Genomic DNA, 23,457 nt, shown 5'->3' with positions numbered 1-23,457 from the left:
CAAGGATTCTTTAATATCTGCAAATCAATCAATGTAATACACCACATTAACAAATTGAAAGATAAAAACCATATGATTATCTCAATAGATGCAGAGAAAGCCTTTGACAAAATTCAACACTCATTTATGATTAAAACCCTCCAAAAAGCAGGAATAGAAGGAACATACCTCAACATTATAAAAGCCATATATGACAAACCCACAGCAAGCATCACCCTCAATGGTGAAAAATTGAAAGCATTCCCCCTGAAATCAGGAACAAGACAAGGGTGCCCACTGTCACCACTACTATTCAACATAGTGTTGGAAGTTCTGGCCACAGCAATCAGAGCAGAAAAAGAAGTAAAAGGAATCCAGATAGGAAAAGAAGAAGTGAAACTCTCGCTGTTTGCAGATGACATGATCCTCTACATAGAAAACCCTAAAGACTCTACCAGAAAATTGCTAGAGCTAATCAATGAATATAGCAAAGTTGCAGGATATAAAATTAACACACAGAAATCCCTTGCATTCCTATATGCTAACAATGAAAAAACAGAAAGAGAAATTAAGGAAACAATACCATTCACCATTGCAACAAAAAGAATAAAATACTTAGGAGTATATCTACCTAAAGAAACAAAATACCTATACATAGAAAACTATAAAACACTGATGAAAGAATTCAAAGAGGACACAACAGATGGAGAAACATACCGTGTTCATGGATTGGAAGAATCAATATTGTCAAAATGGCTATTCTACCCAAAGCAATCTACAGATTCAATGCAATCCCTATCAAGCTACCAACGGTATTTTTCACAGAACTAGACCAAAGAATATTCTCACATTTTATATGGAAATACAAAAACCTCGGAAATAGCCAAAAGTAATCTTGAGAAAGAAGAATGGAATTGGAGGAATCAACCTGCCTGACTTCAGACTCTACTACAAAGCCACAGTCATCAAGACAGTATGGTACTGGCACAAAGACAGAAATAAAGATCAATGGAACAGAATAGAAAGCCCAGAGACAAATCCATGAACCTATGGACACCTTATCTTTGACAAAGGAGGCAAGGATATACAATGGAAAAAATACAACCTCTTTAACAAGTGGTGCTGGGAAAACTGGTCAACCACTTGTAAAAGAATGAAACTAGAACACTTTATTCTACTCTTTATCAGATAAATCAGAAAATGGCAAACTGAGGTTTCAACATAATGGAAGAATCAGTACTAACCTTAGATATGTTCTTTATCTCATGATATTTGTCCTTAATGTCCATGGTTGTTTATGCACTCTCTGCTTTGTTCCCCTGAATTTTCTCCGAAGTCTGTCAATTCTGCATTAATTCAATTCAAACAGCATTCTATTATCACAGTTCAATCATCAACATAAACTTTGGAAACTCACCTCACATTCTGACGTACAGCATGATCCAGAAGCACACTCTACTAGGCCTTTCAGTTTACATATATTATAATCACAGCAATTCTTAAACTGACATTCCTAAAATTTCATAAGAAGAAATACCATTTTAGTTCCACCACTTAATAGGTCTTGTTTCTCAGCTTCTACTTAGTACTCTATTGTATTCAACTTTTCAACTATGTAATATATTTATGTTTAGTGAAGCTTTATTATTTTACTATTTCTAGAATTCTCAAAGGCACATGCAACTATAAGAACTAAATCAATAATATCTAAAATAACAGTTGATCATTTGCATTCAATATTTAAAATATGTGGTAATTAATAAATTGGAGTTATAACATGGAAATTATAATTAATTTGGATATAACCTGGACATAAATATAACATGAAAATGGAAATGTAACATTTGAATTTCCAAAAGAAAACTTCCCAGCTGTCTTTTTAGTGACTTGTTTACTAAAATTTCCCTTTATGAATAAAGCTAAAGGAAACTTAGGCTATATATATATAACAAAAATTTATTTAATATAGGAGTCATGTGCCACATTTTACTATAATGGAAATACATTGAAAAAAGGATATTTTGACATATATATTTTTACAAGTAAATGGCAGTCAACTGTTATTCAAATTAGATGATAATTTTAAATAATGTCAACCAAATATTTTTCAATTAAATGCATTGCATTTATATAATTTATATATTCTTTAATGTTTTTATATTCTTAAAAACTTGTAAAATTAAATATCTTCCATTTACTCAAAAATCAAGTTTTAAAGATTTTGTCCTTAATAAGATTCTTCTTCATTTAAAATTTTTCAAATGTTTCTAATTTTTCTTATGTTTATGTGAATAGATATGTATTTGTAAATATTCCCATCATAGAAATAATATAGAAAACATGGAGTAAACTCTGAAGTTGTGATCATACTCTGCAGTTTCCTGAGTTTCTCACTGGTTATCTTATCCTTAAAAAATGAGTTAGAGCATGTAACTTTTTTCTGTACTCTATTTAAGTGTTTAATGTTCCAAAGTTCAATATCATTACATGAGTGTATGTGCATGTATATATTCTTTCACGAAAAGGAAATAAGGATGCATGACCAAACAATGTTTGTCAAAACTAATTATGAGAAATCAGTTTAATTTATAACAAGGTAACTTGCAAATGGTGTCTTATTTTTATTATTAGTTCTCTGATTACTAGTGTTTTTGAAAATGATTTTGCATTTTGTAAAATTTTGTTTATGAATAATCATTTCTTCTCACAATTTTCATCATTTTGCATAAGGATTTTTGTTTATTCATTTTCCTTTTTCCCCCTTTAAATAGGAGTGGCTTTTAAAAAATCTCTGACTACTCTTTTTCTCCTATGTTAATAACTTTTCCTTAAACTCTATTGTTTGTCTTATTAATGGTGTCTGTCATTTCTTGTAATTTGCAACTTTCTTCTTCCTTTATGATGATTGCATTTTATATCTCATTACTAAGACCTCCAACATGCCAAGACTATATTATCAATATTTTACTCATATTTTATTGCTTTTTAAAACTTACATACTTTTTTCCAGAAATGTACACCTCCATATTTTGTGGGATATTTATTCTAGCATTTATTACTCATAACTGTATATGTGAATACAGGAATAAATAAATGCACACACCTGCATATGTGTGTCAGTGCAAAAACAGAGCTTACACTTGTATAAAATGGGAGATATTTACAAAAATATAGGTGCCAATGCTATTCTCCCAAAATCGACCTGGGACACATCTGAATTGAACAAGCTAGGTTTATTAATAGTTTCTGCAAAGGAAAACAAATACCATGGGGAACTGTATACACCTCCATGAGAGTATGTAATTAGAGGATTGAGGCTTAGGTAATTTGGAAAGGGTTTAAAGAGTCTGGACTTTGCAAGACTAGATGCTGTCAGAAACCAGGAGTTTATCTATGATTGGGTATTTTAATAATTCTTATCTAGAAGAAGAAAGGGGCTTTCCAGGGGGCACAGTGGTAAGGAATCTTCCTGTCAAATGCAGGAGACACAGGTTGATCCTTGGGTCAGGAAGATCCCCTGGAGTAGGAAATGGTAACCCATTCCAGTATCCTTGCCTGAGAAATTTCATGGACAGAGGAGCCTGGCAGGCTACAGTCCATACGGTCATAAAAAGCCAGACACAACCGAGAGAATGGGCACACACAAACACAAGAATAAAGACAGTATTAACGCCAGGGTCGAAACGGGTAAAGAAGCAGGAAATACTCATTGGCCAGGAAAAGGGGGTGTTTGGTCACTATTGTAACTTGGACAATATTCAGGTTTTACCCTTCTCAGAAATAAAGTGGAGGGCCTTGCTTAAAGAGTGGCTTTATTCTTTTTCCTTCATCCATTTTGATTACAGATGTTTCATTTCTTAAGCCAATGGCCCAATATCACAGTGAGCCGAATTTAACAGCCTCGTAGTATGGCTTGATATTTTGTAAGGCAAAATTACCCCAAAATGAACTCATTTTCTAAAATGTTCCTTTGTAGTTGTCATTCATATGAAAAATCTGAGAGAAAACACATGACAGACAGAGCAAAACTGAAACATACAGCTAGGGGTGGCTGCTTAGTCAGTAAGTTGTATCCAACTCTTTTGTCACCCCATGGACTCTCACCCCTCTAGGTTTCTCTGTCCATGGGATTTCCCAGGCAAGAATACTCAAATGGGTTTCCATTTTCTTCTCCATGGGATCTTCCCAACCCAGGGATCAAAGTCACCTCTCCTGCATGGGCAGGCAGATTCTTTACCACTGAACCACCAGGGAAGCCCACCGCTAGTGGTTCAGTTCAGTTCAGTCACTCAGTTGTGTCCGACCCTTTGTGACCCCATGAATCACAGCACGCCAGGCCTCCCTGTCCATCACCAACTCCCGGAGTTTACTCAAACTCATGCCCATCGAGTCGGTGATGCCATCCAGCCATCTCATCCTCTGTCGTCCCCTTCTCCTCCTGCCCTCAATCTCTGCCAGCATCAGGGTCTTTTCCAACAAGTCAACTCTTGAAGGCATGAGGTGGCCAAAGTATTGGAGTTTCAGCTTCAACATCAGTCCTTCCAATGAACACCCAGGACTTATCTCCTTTAGGATGGACTGGTTGGATCTCCTTGCAGTCCAAGGGACTCTCAAGTGTCTTCTCCAATACCATAGTTCAAAGGCATCAATTTTTCGGCACTCAGCTTTCTTCGCAGTCCAACTCTCACATCCATACATGACCACTGGAAAAACCATAGCCTTGACCAGATGGACCTTTGTTGGCAAAGTAATGTCTTTGCTTTTTAATATGCTATCTAGGTTGGTCATAACTTTCCTTCCAAGGAGTAAGCATCTTTTAATTTCATGGCTGCAATCATCATCTGCAGTGATTTTGGAGCCCCCAAAAATAAAGTCTGACACTGTTTCCTTACCAGGTAGCAAAGGGAAGAGAGGTAAGGGTAAGATAAGGGCATTAAGAGATACACACTACTATGTATAAAATAAATAAACAACAAGGATATATTATAGAGCACAGAGAAATATAACCATTATTTTTAAATAACTTTAATGGAGTACAGTCTATAAAAATGTTTAAAACATCAAAAGTCCCTTTATATTCTTCCCTACTTCTCTTTAAGAAAACTTTGGAATAAACCTTCCAAGTAACACTGCTCCTAATGGGGTATTTCAAATGTATTAAAGAGTCACTCCTCACCCACTTGCACACATCTTATGTTATTATAATGAGAATTACATTATCCATGCATTCATTCAATCAACAGTGTTTGTTGAGCCTGGAATATATATCAGATACTATTCTGTGTGCTGGTGATGCAGCAATAATCAAGCCATGAACCACCTATTTCCTCTAATGTTATTTTGTTGTTGTTCTTTAGCCATTATCACCTTTTATGTATGTGTGTATGTATATTTAATGTCCTATGGCCATTGTTCCAAAAAATTAAAATAGATTCATGCACTTGGTTAACTTATATTTCGAGATAAAATTTAGGATCTGCTTTTGCAGGAGAGTAACTTTCAGGTTAAAAGGGGTATGTCGATTTGGATTTAATAAAGAGTAAATTGAATGCAATTTGACTTTAAAAGAAACAGCTATCTATTTATTGCAATTTCTGTGTGTCATTCAGTTTTGTTAAATCATTTATACTTTTCATGTACTGGAAAGAACTCATTAACTTGACACCTATTTGTTACATAGTTGTTTTTTTTTTAAGAGTGTAGTAAACATGCCTTTGTTATTTCGTTCTTTAATTATTTATTGACTTTTAAAAAATAAAGACTATTACTCTTTGTCTCAGGTATTTCACTATTGTATGCTAACAGCAATAACACTTTTTTTTATTATCAAATATAATGGATCTGCTTCTAATGAGTCACTTTATATATTAAATTTTTTATAAATTACTGCTAGACAGTTTCTTAAAACTGATACTAAATTTTATTCTGAAGTACATTTTTGAAGAAGGAGTATTTAGTGTTAAAGATTCTTCCTCAATTAGTTGTGATATGTTTTTATTTCTTTGTTTAGTATAATAATCACAAGGATAAATTTAGTTTGCCTTCTTCCAAATAAACCTCAATTGGGCAGACTTTTCTTTTGATTGTGTATGCAAGTTGTGCTTAGTCATTTAGTCATGTCCGACTCTGTGACCTCATGGATTCTAGACTACCAGGCTCCTCTGTCCATGGGGATTCTCTAGTCAAGAATACTGATGTGGGTTGCCATGCCCTCCTACAGGGGATCTTCCCAACCCAGGGATCGAACCCAGGTCTCCTGCATTGCAGGCGGATTCTTTACTATGAATTTACTTGTCAATATTTATCATAGAAAACTTGCATCTAGGTTTGTTATGCTAGACTATAGTGTGTGTTTGTGTGTGTGACTTCATAATACTGAATTTTTCTTTACTATTAAAATTAGTTAAAATTTTTATGTTTATTATCTGCCAACTAGTTCAAACTATAAGCATTCCAAATGCAGTTGGCAGATCTTGGGAGATCTCTAAAATATTTTTAATGGTTTCTATAAGGGCAACAAATTCTTAATAATAGTTAGACTTTATTTGTCTTTTATATTGTGTTGATATTTGCATTGATTGGGTAAAAGCAATTGTATAAGAAACTGCTAGAGGTCTAGTTTAAATCAGAGCTTTTGGTCATTGTATTCTTCACCATCATGTGTTCAACAGCTTCATTTAAGGAGGTCTTTGGTAAAGAACTAAAAAACTACTAAATTTGTTGAATTTTAACCTCTGAACATTCCTCTAATATTGTGTGACAAACGGAGAGCATTCATAAGCACCTTTTATGCATAATCACAGTATAGTCTCCATTACTATAGATTCTCAAGGAAAACACTTTTGTGATTGTTTGCATTACAGATTGACTAGTCACATTTACCACAGAAAGTGTTTTTACTTGAGAGAACAACTGACAGACAAACCACGGTTTTTCAGGCTTTGGTATTCGGTAGATGTTTTCTTAAAAGTGAGTATGCCTGTTACTCCAAGGAAAACAACTGAATTTGAATCGTTCAAGTGAAAACTAGAATTTTGGAAAATTTTACCATCCATAGAGGTTTCATTTTTCCACTACTTTTCTGATGACATTAGTGATTATATTAATGAATATAAGGCTATGGTATTTTATAATGAAAAATATCAATATTTAGAAACTGCATAATTCAGTGAAACAGCACCAGATATTAGAAGATTATATGCATGCAAAAGGTACACTTGAAGTGTGATATAGACCAGTGGGTTTTAGCATAATAGGATACAAATAATCCACTAATTTTGGTTTTACAACTAACAATGCAACTATTAGAAATTTTCACTTTTCAAATTTGGTGTAGTAACAAAGTAGAATATACACAATTTTCTGAAAAGCTAGTAAAATCCCCTTCTAGTTTATAACTCTATATTTGTTTGAGGATGAATTCATACACATTGGGATTGCATCTGGAAATGATACATTTGAAGAGAAATCACTATCTCATCAATATCAATGCCTCCAGTCTTACAATAAGGATTCTTTTTGAATTTGTTAAATATTTCCATGATTCCTCCTAACAAAGCTTTGCAGTTTTTTTTATTCCATGGTCATGCACATATTTTTGCTGGACACATTCTTAAACATTTCACGTTTCTTAGTTCTGTTGTAAATGGTGTCTTAAAATTTCTTTTTCTAATTTATTGCTGATATAAAGAAGTCTCTCTATTTTTGTGAACTATGTAAACAATGACCTTGATAAATGCACTTATACAAATTATAATTTATTCTTGGATTATTTCAGGTCTTAATTGTACACAATCATATTATTAGGAATGAAGTTACACTTCCAATTGTTAAATATTTTCTTGTCCTGCTTTGTTTTGCTGGTTAGTGCATCACATTCAAAATCAAGTGTAAAGGACAATAGGGGGCATCATGCCTCATTACAGACTTCAGGGAGAAAGACCATCATGTATATGATGTTAACTGTAAGATTTTATAGACACCTTCCCTTATAATACAGTAGGTTCCCTTTTAATAGAAGATTATGATTTCTCCACTGAGATAATCACACTTTAGAATTCCTTAAGTAAACCAATAAATTCTGTAATGTGTGTGCTTGTGTGTGTGTGTGCAGGTGTCATTACATTCAGTTTATAACTTTTAGTGAGAATTCTGTGACCATAAGAAATATGAGCATACATAAATCCATCCTTGGAATAGTCTCATTAGATATTTTATCAAAGATTCATGTGTATGTGTGTGTGTGTGTGTGTGTGTTTAGGTCTATCCTACTGTTTTCCACCCCATGGACGGTAACTTACCAGCCTCCCCTGTCCATGGGCTTTCCCAGGCAATAATACAGGAGTAGCTTGCCATTCCCTACTCTAGGGAATCTTCTGGACACAGGGATAGAATCTCTATGTCTTGCAACTCCTGCATTGGCAGGCAGGTTCTTCACTACTGTGCCACCTGGGAAGCCCTTTAATTAAGGTTATCTTATCCTTAAAAATGAATTACAGTGTGTAACTTTTTTCTATACTCTAGGTAATGTCGCATAAAATCAGTATAATTTCTTAATTTTTTAATTTCACCAGTAAAGACAACTGGTATGGACTTTTCTAAGTTTTAAAATTATGCACATTATTTCCTTAAAATATATAAGACTATTCACGTATTTATTTCTACTCATGTTGTTCTTTGTTCAGTTCAGTTCAGTCACTCAGTTGTGTCCGACTCCTTGCTAACCCATGGACTGCAGCACACCAGGCTTCCCTATCCATCACCAATTCCGGGAGCTTGTTCAAACTCATATCTGTCGAGTCAGTGATGCCATCCAACCATCTCATCCTCTGTTGTCCCCTTCTCCTCTTGCCTTCAATCTTGCCCAGCATCAGGGTATTTTTAATGACTCAGTTCTTCACATCAGGTGGCCAAAGTATTGGAGCTTCAGCTTCAACATCAGTCCTTCCATTGAATATTCAGGACTGACTTCCCTTAGGATTGACTGGTTTGATCTCCTTGCAGTCCAAGGGATTCTGAAGAGTCTTCTCCAACACACCATAGTTCAAATGAATCAGTTGTTCTGAGCTTAGCTTTCTTCATGGTCCAACTCTCACGTGCATACCTGACTATTGGAAAAACCATAGCTTTGACTAGACAGACCTTTGTTGGCAAAGTAATGTCTCTGCTTTTCAATATGCTGCCTAGGTTGGTCTGAAGAAGGAAATGGCAACCCACTCCAGTATTCTTGCCTGGAAAATCCTATAGATGGAGGAACCTGGTAGGCTACAGTTCATGGGGTCACAAAGAGTCGGACACAACTGAGTGACTTCACTTTCTTTTTCTAGACTATAGTCACAGATGGGGAAGGAAATAGCAACCCACTCCAATATTCTTGCCTAGAGAATCCCGTGGACAGAGGAGCCTGGTGGGCTGCAGTTCATAGGGTCACACAGAGTCTAACACAACTGAAGTGACTTAGCACCTGAAGCAGCAGCTTGGATAGCCATAGTTTTTCTTCCAAGCAGCAAGAATCTTTGAATTTCATGGCTGCAGTCACCATCTGCAATGATTTTGGAGCCCAAGAAAATAAAGTCTGTCACTGTTTCCATTTTTTCCCCATCTATTTGCTGTGAAGTGATGGGACCAGATCCCTTGATCTCCACTTTGTGAATGTTGAGTTTTAAGCCAGCTTTTTCATTCTCCTCTTTCACTTTCATCAACAGGCTCTTTAGTTTCTCTTCGCTTTCTGCCATAAGGATGGTGTCATCTGCATATCCGGGGCTATTGATATTTCTCCCAGAAATCTTGATTCCAACTTGTGCTTCATCCAGCCTGGCATTTCGCATAGATGTACTCTGCATATAAGTTAAATAAGCAGGGTGACAATACACAGCCTTGACATACTCATTTCCTGATTTGGAACCAGTCAGTTGTTCCATGTCCAGTTCTATCTGTTGCTTCTTGACCTTCATACAGATTTCTCAGGAGGCAGGTAAGGTGGTCTGGTATTCCCATCTCTTGAAGATTGTTCCACAGTTTGTTGTGATCCACACAGTCAAAGGTTTTAGTGCAGTCAATGCAGACGTTTTTCTGGAATTCTCTTGCTTTTTCTATGATCCAGTGGATGTTGGCAGTTTGGTCTCTGCTTCCTCTTTCTTTTCTAAATCCAGGTTGAGCATCTGGAAGTTCTCTGTTCATAGACTATTGAAGCCTAGGTTGGAGAACTTTTAGCATTACTTTGTTAGTGTTTGAGATCAGTGCAATTGTAAATGCTGCTTTTTTTTTTTTTTTTAACAAATATTGTTCATTTTAACCTGGTTGTTAAATTTATTAGTACAATATTTTTGATGCCATCCTACTATTTTTTCATGTCATATTATAAGACATACAGTGTTGCCTCATCTTTAAGTACCGTTATTCCTGATTTTTTTCTTTACTAATGTTAGCAGAATCTTATCCATTTTATTTATTTATAACAAGAACTTGCACTTGGGTGTAGGATGCTTGAATATAGAAGCTATGTTGACCATGAAGATGTTTTGGGTCTTCTGATGTCATCCCTGTTAGATCTGCTAACTAATTATTCTGCAATGGTCTTGGTTTTCATTACATTTCATTTTAATGCAATTCAAATTACTTTCTGCTTTGCCTATTGATTTCTTCATCCAAAACACATTCTCCTTGCTAATTTCTATCCTGGTAATTCCAGGTTTATCCTTCCCTATTCTTCCTTTATCCTTTATCCTTCCCTATTCTTGTAGCTCTTACTCCACATATAGGGGAACCCAGGTGAGGATCTGTCACCTTCTCATTGTCTCCTCAATATGTCACAGAAGAACTAGCAGCATGACCACAGGTTAGGATAAGGAATCTACTGGATCTACTCTGAGATGGATTTTCCCAAAGATACCAGGTACCACCTGGATTCTCTACATGCCTATGCTACCCATGATGTTGTTTTGGGTCCTCTTTGTAAGCCTCTTGAGTAAAGACTCTCTATTCATCATTCTATAATGATCTGGGTCTCCCCAGTGAACAGCTACAGCAAACAGCTGGAGGTCACTATGGAGGGGAATCACTGAGGAAATTGTTGCTTTATATCCTTACTGGGGCCACTGTAGGATCTCAACTTCAACTTGAACAATGAACTCTGGCTCTGAAACTGGCTTGGTTGCATAAATTTAGCAAGGAATTGTGAATTTCCATTAGTAATATTTGGCAACAGCCCTTTGTTCACCTCTTGTTAGCTTTCAGCTACATACATCAAGGACTCTCATCATTGACCACCCAGATCTCTCTTAATCACAGATGCTTGGCCTCAGCTATTTTGGAATTCAGCAATCCCTAGTGGCATTGAATGCCCAACTCCATAATGGTACTTCCAGCCACCAACCCTAGTTTATAGAGGAAAGCTACCCCTGAGATTTTCAGCAATGTTGGAATCTCCTTGGAAATGCACTTCTTCATTGCTTTAGTGAAAGGGGTGCACTCTGGGCCACTCAAATAATTAGGTGCTAGTTTTTTTTTTAATTAAAATATGGCCATTACTCAACTTTTGATTCTTCCTGTATTACTCCATTAAGGTAGTCCTGGCATAACAACCTCATTTATTATAGCCCAGATTGTTTCCCATCTTCAAAGCTCAACCCAGCAGCAAATCAAGGCTGGCCCTAGGTTATCTTGGATGAAAGGATGCTCATGTTCACTCAGTTGTGTCCAACCTTTTGCAGTCTCATGGACTATAGCCCACCAGGCTCCTCTGTCCATGGTGTTTTCCAGGCAAGAATACTGGAGTGAGTTACTACTCCCTTCTCCAGGGGATACTCCCAACCAAGGGATCGAACTTGCTTCTCTTGCACCTCCTGCATAGCAGGCAGATTCTTGACCAATGAGCCACCTGGGAAGGCCCCTAGTGTGAACGTTGCTCAGTCATGTCTAACTCTTTGCAACCCCATGGACTGTATAGTCCATGGAATTCTCCAGGCCAGAATACTGGAGTGGGTAGTCTTTCCCTTCTCCAGGGGATCTTTCCAACTCAGGGCTCAAACCCAGGTCTCCTTCATTGCAGGCAGATTCTTTACCAGCTGAGCAACAAGGGAAGTCCCCTGCCAAGACATTAAATCCTAATTCACTAGACAGCATCCCCCTATCAATAAACTCTACCTTACCTAGGCTTATATTTCAATATCTTAGGGCCAACATCCTTGATATCCCTCCCTGGCATGTTCTCCATGTTTTTGCCCACACATGTTAGCAAATTCTACAATTCAAAGAAATAACCTCTCTATTCCATAGCAGAGAGTATGTCTTCACTTGGGCTGTGTTTAGACTTTACACTAACTGGTGGTCTGGTTCCAACAAGGGAAGGCAGAGACAGATCTTGAGAAGAATAGGCCTCCTCTTGTGAGACATCCATCTCACGTAAGTCACTATGGTCCACACACAACATGATGCTCTGCTCCACCAGGAGGCGGGCAGTAACTTCACAGCCCAGGGGCTTCTGAGGAATCTGGAGGTTTAAGTTTCTCAAGTGCATCTATTCAAATGTGCCAAATCCAGACATGAGGACATGAGTACCTATTACTATGTGGCCAGCATGAAATAACACTTTCAGAATCCTATATATATATATATAATTTTGTCTATTTATTATTTTTGGCTTCACTGGGTCTTCACTGCTGCATGCGGGCTTTCTCTAGTTGCGGTGCACAGGCTTCTCATTGCGGCAGCATCTCTTGTTGCAGAGCTGCATCTCTTGTTGCAGAGCTCAGGCTCTAGAGCCTTCAGGTTTTGGCAGTTGCAGCTACCGGGCTCTAGAGAACAGACTCAGTAGTTGTGGTGCACAGGCTTAGTTGCTCTGTGGCATGTGGATTCTTCCTGAATCAGTGATGGAAACTGTCTTTTGCACTGCAAGTGGATTCTTCACCACTGAGCCACCAGGGAGGCTCCAGAATCCTGAGTATCTGCTTCCTAGGACAATTTCTGATTCAACTAATGTGCTTTGAGTTTCCCCAGAAAGAGACTCTGAAACAAGGATTGTCACTGTGGTGGTTTAATTGTGCTCAACTCTTTTGTTGAGCACAAACAACAAAATTGTTTGTTGTGCTAAATTGTGCCCAACTCTTTTGCGACTGTAGCCCACCAGGCTCCTCCATCCATGGGATTTCCCAGGCAAGAATACCGGAGTGAGTTGTCACTCCCTTCTCCAGGGGATCTTCCCAACCCAGCGATCAAACGCACATCTCCTGTATTGGCAGATGGATTCTTTACCACTGAGCCATCTGGAAAGCCTGCAATGAAGATGCATATTAGTAATTTATTTGGAAGGTGTATTATTTCCCTACTCATGCTGTTACAAATGACCACAAACTTAGTGGTCAAACTTAAAATTACACAAGCTAATTTTCTCATGCTTTCTATAGGTCAGAATTTCAGATAGGTAAACTAGGTCAGGTTATTTGCTTACAGTTTCACAAGTGTAAAACCACAATTTGGAGAATAAGCATCCTGTTGCTTTGGTCGCCATCAGCCAAGGGCTAGTCTTTTCTCCAAGAAAATACCAAAATTTCATCTTATTCTTCCATGTGTCTTCCTCCAGAAGTAGCAGTTTGAGTCCCTCTCACTTTCCAAGGCTTTTTGATCCCCTTTCTGTAACAGCTCTCTGATTTCACCTGGAGAACATTCTGTTTTTGAGGGCTCATGTGCTTAGACTGGACCCACCCAGATAATCCAGAATAATGTCCCTTCTTTAAGGTCCATAAGCTTAATTACTTCTGCAAATTACTTTCTGCCATGTAATATGCATACCCACAAATTCCAGGGATTTGAGAACAGATGTATTTGAAGGTTCATTCTGCCTACACCAAAGCACTGGCATGGGATATTAGGGAAGGGAAGCAAGCCAACACATTTAAATTTGTGAGCTGGTTATGGCTTCTGTAAGATAAAGCTAAATCTCACAAGTATCATTTCATTGCATATATATATACCACATCTTCTTTATCCATTTCTCTTTCGATGGACATGTACATTGCTTCCATGCCTTGGCTATTGTAAACAAGGCTGCAATAAACATTGGAGTGCATGTATCTTTTTAAATTATGGTTTTCCCTGGATATTTTCCCAGCAGTGGGATTGTAATACCATGGGATATTACTCAGCCATTAAAAAGAATGGAATAATGCCATTTGCAGCAACATGGATGGACCTAGGGACTGCAATGCTGCGTGAAGTAAGTCAGACATAGAAGATGAAATATCATATGACATTCCTGACATGTATAACCTAAAAAGAAATGATACAAATGAACTTACATACAAAAGAGAAAGAGACTCACAGACTTAGAGGACCAACTTATGGTTGTCAGTGCACACCACTATATTTAAATGAATGACCAACAAGGACCTCCTGTATAGCCCATGGAACTTTGCTCAATGTTATGTGGCAGCTTGGATAGGAGGGGAGTTTGGGGAGAATGGAGATATATATATATATATGTAGCTGAATCCCTTCACTGTTCACCTGAAACCATCACAACATTGATAATTGTCTATCATCCAATACAAAATAAAAAGTTAAAATAAAAAAATATCCCACAAGTAACTCTGGGAAATGATACAGAGTTGGGGACAGAAAACATTTTTTGTAAAGGATGAAACAGCAAATAGTTTCAGTTTTGTAGAAATGCTATGCCATACAGTTTTTGTTGCAACCATTCAACTCCACTGTTATAGCACAAAAACAGCCATAAACAACATGCCAATATATAAGCATGGCTGCATTCCAATAAAGTACCATTTACAAAAGTGAATGGCAGCTGAACTTGGTCCATTGGCTATAGTTTGTAGAACTCTGATGCAGAGCGTGCTTTAGAGAATTTCCTCATGCAGAGCAAACAACTGGGGACATTATCCACAATCCTAATTATCTGAGGACTGATTGCTAGTCCTGAGTGCATTAAGTTCTCCTTGATAACTGCCCAAGTATTCTACTCTTGAGGGCAGAACAAACACTACAACACAAAGTATCAGGTACATGAAGCAAAAACATGCAGCAGGAATAACCAGTGCCGAGGAAATATGGCCGAGCATGGTCAGCATATGCTGTAGTTATCAGTCTATCTGTAGCCTGCAGCTGTGGAAGCTCACATTGTGTAGATTTAGCCCTAGATTATGCTGCTTCATTTTATCTTTCATTAAAAATAATCAGATTTGTCAAATAACTGGCACACATTCAGGGGTAGGTCAATGCAAGATGTGAATAGTGCTATTTGTCAAAAAACTAAGATGACACTGGAAAATCTGAGATAGTCAGAAAACATATATACATATACACACACACACACACACATACATATAAGGAGATGGTAGATGGTTAAGAGAATTTGTAAGGATTTAAGTTACATAAATGAGTAGTGGTTAGCTATTTTTCTTGGTGGATAAGAAAGTCATATAGCTGCTGGGGGAGTAATCATGAAGAAACTTTATTTTATTTAAATGGGGGCATTGCTAAATATTAGAAAATAATGATACTATAACAAACTAAATATCTGGTCCTATCAGTTGAGAATAGTGTTAATTGCACATTTGGTTGATGGAGATACAGTATAATAGATTCCATATTTATCTTTATAAGGATTATAAAGAACAAATTTTGATCATCCTGAAACCTGGAAATACAGGAATATTTGAGAATAATTAAGAAAAACCCATTACAATGTTTAGACATTCTCGCAATGACAAATGACAGAAAAATGCTGGACCAAATTCAGAAGTTTATAAAGAAAACAGAGACTGAAGTCTCTAAAAAGGTTTCATTTAGTATACATACTCAAAAATTCTCTGCTGGCATAATTGGGAATGGTGTGTACAAACCCAGATTTCATGACTACTCATCTTCTCAGTTTAAGAGGTATGTGGAAGTGATTCATACATCTTAATTTATCCTCACTTTTATAACTTAATTCTACTGAAGACTTAGTTGCATATATTATTCCATATATACTATGGTTGCTTATTAGAAACATACAAAATTGTGCTCAGATTTCAGCCTTAATCGCTCACCTGTTCACTGCCACAGTCACATTCTTCATGCATTTCCAAAATCCCATTACCACACACTGATTGATTTTGATAGAATGGTTTCAGTATTGAAAACTTCTGAAGACACTGAGCTTCAAATGTTGAAACAAAATATCTATATTCATGCATGCTACAGTTGCTAAAAATCTTTACACCACTGGAAACTCTAAAATGAAATAATCCTCAGGTTAAATAAACCTAGCTAATAAAACCACATCTAAACAATGCACCATATATAATGATATGAATTGTAAGATGCTCCAAACAAAAAACTAATGCTTTTTTGTGGAGACAATGTCAATCATGGCTAATTTTTTAAAATTTTCTTTTTAATTGGAGGATAATTATTTTACAATATGGTGATAATTTCTGCCATACATCAACATAAGTGAGCCACAAGCACACACATGTCCCCTCCTCTTAAACCTCCCTCCCAATTCCCTCCCCAACCCACCGCTCTAGGTTGTCACAGAGCACCAGCTTTGGATTCCCTGCATTAATACAGCAAATTCCCACTGGCTATCTATTTTACAGATGGTAATGTATATGTTTCAATCTACTCTCTCCTAACATTCTATCACAATAACTGAATTTATCCAGCTTTAATAAAAATTAGCCCCTCTACTTAAGCACTAGATCCTACATTCTCTCCTACATTACTCCGTGATTTTGCTCCTGTGTTCCTTATATCCAACATCATCTTTTCCTCCTCTTCTCTTTATTTTGATCGATCTATAGTTACATCATATCTCCCATCAATAAAATCTCTCCTTTGATTATAAATTCCACCCCATAATCACGAAAAGGTCACCTATGTCTATTATCTCCATTTTACTGCCTCCCACAGAGTTCATCAAGTTCCTTAAAAATAACCTAAAATATTGACTGGAATTGTACTGAACTTATAAACTTCTTCTGGAAAAGTTAGACATTTTATAGTAAGTCATCTATTTCCTTAGTGCTGGTATACAGACTAGTTTTCAAGATTGATCACTCTGATGAATTTTCTGATATTGTTGTTCTGATGGTACACTGACTGATTCTGCTGCCTGTGCATAGGTAGTCAATCATAATATCTGCAAATAAGGACATCTACTTTCTTATTCAAATCTTTTCTTTTTTTTTTCCCCCTCAAAATAATAGCCCAAGTGACCAGTTAGCCAAGGGTGATTTTGCTTTGAACAACAGATACAACAACAATATAAACAGCAAAAGTATCTGTGTGAATACAATATTTCATAGTCCTCGTAAATCTTTACATTTTTCCTCGAATTCCCTTTAGTGAATATTTCATTATTATGGGATCCACCACTTTCTGGAGTCTTGTATCACATGGACAAATTCACTAGTGTGATTTTTCCTCATGCACAACATTCCCTCCCAATTTTTTGATGTGGGATTGAGTATAAAAAATAAATTCATTATGTCTTGTAACCAACTGCACAAATATATGCATGACATTAATTTGAGAGAAAAACAAGGCTTACATTGCTTCATGGTTCATTATGCACTTAGCTGTTGGACAGGAACACTCCTGGATGTCATCATATGCTAACCCTATTTTAAGGCCAAGTAGTTGAGCTATAATAACTGAAAATCCCTCCAGTGTTATTATGCCTGGATACTGAAATAAAGAAAGTTGAAGAGAAAACCAATATATGAGAAGAAAATGAAAGCAAGTAATACATCAAAAGAGCTTTGTTCCTATAAAATTTTATATTTTAATACTTTTGCATGTTGACCATATTTATACTTATTTTGATAAATCATCAATCTGAATATCCATATTAATTAATTTATTAAAAAATCACAAGATAAGGTAGTGCAATCAAACACATTTAACTTTTTTATTAAATCAATTCATTCAATTAACAAATATAGTTCAATATAGACATGGGTCAGGCACTATGATAAAAGATGAGAATATAGTGGCATGTATGAAAAGAAGGGACTTTGTCCACACTTGGAGCGTATTTTACAGAAGAGGGGAAAGAAAATTAGTTGGAAAGTAACAACAAACCTACCAGATATAAAGAAAACATGAAAAGTGCTCTAAAGAAATGGAACCCTTCAACAGAGAATTCTGAGGAGGGGTATAACTGTATAGTTCAGATAGTTAGAAAAGTCTATTTGTGGCACTGATGCTTAGGATGAGATACAAACTTTGGGAAATGACCCACCATTATGAATATGGTAGCAAACTTGTTTGGGAAGCTGTTCAAAGGCTGTACTATAATGAGTGAAGTAAAGAAATGACAGGATGAAAGTTCAAGACACAGGCAAGGCCGTGGTAAAGAAATCTGGAGTGAGATGTCCACCCAAAAAGACTGAGAGTAGTGAAGAGTAGCATTTCATATGAATGGAATGTAAATTGTATTCATTTCATAAATAAATATAGTTTATTTATGTAAATAAATGCATTTATTAAATTTATTTAATAATTACAAAATTTTTAGAACTTAAAAGTTACAAAAAAGTGTTTAGAACTTCCCAGTTTTTCTACATCAAAACAAATTACCATGAGTAAAATTTAATTCATACACTAAATGAAGATATTGTGTTTGTGTATGTGCATGGTATAAGGCATGGTGACTACAGTTGATGAGACTGCATTATATACTTGAAATCTGTCAAGAAAGTGGGTCTTAAGCATTTTCATAAATAAAGTGATCCTATGAGCTGCAGCACGCCAGGCCTCCTTGTCCATCACCAACTCCCGTAGCTTACCCAAACGCATGTCCATTGAGTTGGTGATGCCATCCAACCATCTCATCCTCTGTCATCCCCTTTTCCTCCTGCCCTCAATCTTTCCCAGCATCAGGGTCTTTTCAAATGAGTCAGCTCTTCTCTTCAGGTGGCCAAAGTATTGGAGTTTCAGCTTCAGTATCAGTCCTTCCAATGCATATTCAGGATTGATTTCCTTTAGGATGTACTGGTTGGATCCCCTTGCAGTCCAAGGGACTCTTAAGAGTCTTCTCCAACACCACAGTACAAAAGCATCAAATCTTCAGTGCTCAGCTTTCTTTATAGTCCAAATCTCACATCCATACATGACTACTGGAAAAACCATAGCCTTGACTAGGTGGCCCTTTGTTGGCAAAGTAATGGCTCTGCTTTTGAATATGCTGTCTAGGTTGGTCATAACTTTCCTTCCAAGGAGTAAGTGTCTTTTCATTGCATGACTGTAGTCACCATCTGCAGTGATTTTGGAGCCCCCCAAAATAAAGTATCTCATTGTTTCCACTGTCTCCCCATCTACTTCCCATGAAGTGATGGGACCGGATGCCATGATCTTTGTCTTCTGAATGTTGAGCTTTAAGCCAACTTTTTCATTCTTCTCTTTCACTTTCATCAAGAGGCTTTTTAGTTCTTCTTCACTTTCTGCCATAAGGGTGGTGTCATCTGCATATCTGAGGTTATGATATTTCTCCCAGCAATCTTGATTCCAGCTTGTGCTTCATCCAGCCCTGTGTTTCTCATTATGTACTCTGCACATAAGTTAAATAAGCAGGGTGATAATATACAGCCTTGACGTACTCCTTTTCCTATTTGGAACCAGTCTGTTGTTCCATGTCCATTTCTAACTGTTGCTTCCTGACCTGCCTACAGGTTTCTCAAGAGGCAGGTCAGGTGGTCTGGTATTCCCATCTCTTTCAGAATTTTCCACATTACACTTTAATTATGTAAGTATTTTATTTGTCAATTATGTCTCAATAAAGCTAGAAAGTGAAAGTGAAAGTCATTCAGTCATGTCTTACTCTTTACAACCCCATGCACTATACAGTCCATGGAATTTTCCAGGCAAGAGTACTGGAGTGGCTACCTTTCCCTTCTCCAGCGGAATCTTCCCAACCCAGGGATTGAACCCAGGTCTCCTGCATTGCAGGTGGATTCTTTACCAGCTGAGCCACAAAGGAAGTCCAAGAATACTGGAATGGGTAGCCTATCCCTTCTCCAGGGAATCTTCCCTATCCAGGAATTGAACCAGGGTCTTCTGCATTGCAGGTGGACTCTTTATCAGCTGAGCTATCAGGGAAACCAATAAAGCTGGGGGTGGGCAGGAAGAGTTGTGGGGTGTGTATGTTTGCATGTACACAAATACAGGAAAAAAAGGAGAAGAAAAATGAATATGGTCAAGTTTCAATAGAGACTTAAAATCTATAATATAGACTATAATAGTTACTTCAGGTGGTGAAGAAGTTAGAGTCCACCTGGGATTAACAGAAGCTTTTAGCATTGGTCGGGAGTCTATGCTCAAAGGAAAATAAAAAGAGTTTGTGTGACTTTTAGACTGAGGCCAAGTATAATGGACATGGTATGTGGGTTCATGGGGCACTAAGGGCAAAATCTTTACTATTTCTAGCCTGGAAAATATAAAATGTGAATATCAGGAAATTATGACTGTCAAATACACAAACAGAAAACTTCAGAAAGAAGATAATCTTAATTCTGTCTCCCACATTTTTCACTGATTCCTGAGACACTCATACAGTTAGCAGCCTCAAACACTACTGAAAAGCTTCAGCTGAGGCCAGAGCTGCCGTCTGTGAGGCTGAGTTACTGTTCTGACTTTAACCAAGAGCACTGAACGACAAAACAAGCAAACAAAATCAACCCTCGACAGAGAAAAGCAGCAGAATCCAGACTTCCTATGAATGTTGTAATGTCCAAGGTTTCAAAGAATATCATTAAAAAGGCCACGGAAACTAAATCAGGTTGTGAGCAAAGGCCCATAAAACTAGCCTAGAATGTGTATTTTAGAAAATAAACTGTCTTCAGAAATGGATAATGTAAAGAAAAATCAGTGCCTCATGACAATTCTCAGAAATATTCTGAATACAGCCCAAAATTACTCTCATACCAAGAACCAGGACTATCTTGACTCTAGTCAGAAATGGCAATCAACAGAAAGCAAAACCAAGATGCATTTCCTGACAAGGATTTTAAAGCAACCATCATGAAAATGCTCCAATGAGCTATTGTGAAAACTCTCAAAGCAAATTAAGATATAGAAAATTTCATCAAAGAAATAGATAATATAAAAAGAACCAAATGAAAACTTCAGAAGATAAAAAATACAATAATAGGAAAATAAACTTCAGTAGATGAATTTAGTAAAAAAAAAAAAAAAACAGAGATGACAGAAGGGAGTATCAGTGAACTTAAAGACTGATTAGTATAAATTATCCAATCTTAAAACAGAGAGGAAATAGCTTTTGAAAAAATTAACAGAAATACAGGAACAGTGGGACAATGACAACAACAACAAAAACCTAACATTAATATCGTTAGTGGCCCAGAAAAAGAGAAAAAGTGCATAGCTGAAATATATTTGAAGAAAAAAACGGCTAAAAATCTCCTCAATTTGGCAAAAGACACAAATCTACATATTTAATAGATTCACAAAACTTCTAACAATAAACTCAAAATAGTGCATGATCAGACACATCATAACTAGATGGCCAGAGAAAAATTTTAAGTGTCTTGAAGTCAACCAAAGGAAAACAACAGATTGCTTACAGAGGAACAATGATTAATAGGCGTTCTCAGCAGAAATCACGTCAGACAGAGAATGTAACACAATAGTTTTGAAGTGCTGAAAACGACTTTCATCCAACAAAAATATCCTTAAAGAATGAAGATGAAATAAAGATATTCTAAAATGAAGGAAAATTAAGAGACATGTTGCCAGTAACCAAGCTTTAAATCAATGACTAAAGGAAGCTCTTCAGACAAGGAAGAAAATGATAATAAAAGAAAACCTGTAACATCAGTAGTGAAGAAAGAGGAACAGAAAAGGTACTTACACGGGTAGATAAAATAGACTATTTTTCATTTGATTTTTAAAAATTATGTTTCAGGGTTGAAAATAAAAATTATAATTTAGTGTGATATACTTATTAATATGCTTGGAAGTAATATTTAAGCAAACTATACTATAAAATTTCCCATTTTATGATTATACACATAATTTCAGATCTAAAATAAATATGGTATTAACATTTCTATATTCTACTTGAAATAGTAAAATGCTGGTAAACAAACATGTGTATGTGATTGTGTCAGTATGTGTAATCTCACTACAGAACATGTGAAAAATGTTTTACAAAGAGAAATATTGAAAAACACTAAAAATAAGAGATTGATAATTTCTATCAAGAGACAGGATATATTTGTGTACTATACAGTATCCGTCACAGCTATAATTACCTAGACACAGTGGATTAATGAGTGAATAAAGCTGTAAATAGAACTTTATTTACAATATAGGTGGTTGGCCAGACTTGGCCAATGAGTCAAGCTTGCTTATTATGTCTATGATGAATAAGTCAAAATAGAATACGAAAAATTGTTCTAGAAAAAATGAGAACTGGAAATGGCAACAGAGGACCAAAAAAAGAGAGATAAAACAGAAAACATATACTAGGTTGACAAACTGAAATACAGATGCATCAACATTTAGATTCAGTGCAAATTTCTAAACATACTAATTAAAAGACACAGATTGGAGAAACGGAGGAAAAAACACACGGTCCAACTGCTGATTGGAAATTCACATAATATATAAAGACAAAAGCAGTTAAGAAAACAGATGTAACATATGAACATTCATCATAAGAAAACTGAAGAGGCTATATTAATAACAGATGAAGCTAGCTTCAGAACAAAGATTATCATGGGCAAAGGATATTGCAATAATAAAAAGTTCAATAATAATCTTAATTGTTTGCATATTGAACATAAGAGCTGCAAAAATATGAAGCTAAAATGAATACAATTGAAAGAATAAACACACACATACATAATTCAGTTGGAGACTTCGACAACTCTCATAACTGACAAAAGCACTAGACAACTGGAAATTGTTTAAAAGACATGAAAAATATTATCACACAATGTCTATAAAACTGGCATTTATAGAACATTCAACTACAGCATGATATATGTCTTATGCAGTTTGTAACATATGTGGCTTAAACCAAGGTGTTCATGGACTTCAATAATTGCAAGGTTTCTACCCATGATTGGGCTTCCCTGGTGGCTTAGTGGTAAAGAATCTGCCTGCAATGCAGGAGACCTGGTTTGATCCCTGGTTGGAAAAGATCCCCTGGAGAAGGAAATGCCAACCTACTCAAGTATTCTTGCCTGGGAAATCCCATGGACAGAGGAGCCTGGATGGGCTACATACAGTGCATGGGGCCACAAGAGTCAGACACTACTTAGCAACTAAACCACCACCGCCCATGATATGAAGTAGTGCAATTTTATGCCTGAAAAAGTTAAGCCAATTGCTCAAGGTTGGTAAAAAGGATTAAAAAGAAAAGGAAAAAGTTAAGAAGAGAAAAAAATAGATGATGAGTCAAAATGCTCTCATACATACTTAACAAAGTTCTACAAAGAAAAGGGAAACAGAAAT

At 36.3% G+C, this 23,457-nt stretch overlaps 1 protein-coding gene across 1 annotated transcript in view; it reads right to left on the bottom strand.

Annotated features, from left to right (window-relative positions):
• The window catches only part of ADAM18 (ADAM metallopeptidase domain 18), a 107,209-nt gene that overhangs the window by 55,225 nt on the left and 28,527 nt on the right, over positions 1–23,457 (bottom strand). Inside the window, exons 11-13 of the mRNA XM_043454327.1 lie at positions 17,528–17,664; positions 16,023–16,206; positions 1,397–1,492 (exon numbers count right to left, since the gene is read on the bottom strand). Coding sequence (XP_043310262.1) covers positions 1,397–1,492; positions 16,023–16,206; positions 17,528–17,664 — 417 coding nt within the window. The remainder of the gene's footprint in view (positions 1–1,396; positions 1,493–16,022; positions 16,207–17,527; positions 17,665–23,457) is intronic.

Source organism: Cervus canadensis, chromosome 31 (assembly GCF_019320065.1).
Source record: "Cervus canadensis isolate Bull #8, Minnesota chromosome 31, ASM1932006v1, whole genome shotgun sequence".
Taxonomy (NCBI): domain Eukaryota; kingdom Metazoa; phylum Chordata; class Mammalia; order Artiodactyla; family Cervidae; genus Cervus; species Cervus canadensis.
This window is presented reverse-complemented; position numbering and strand designations above follow the sequence as displayed.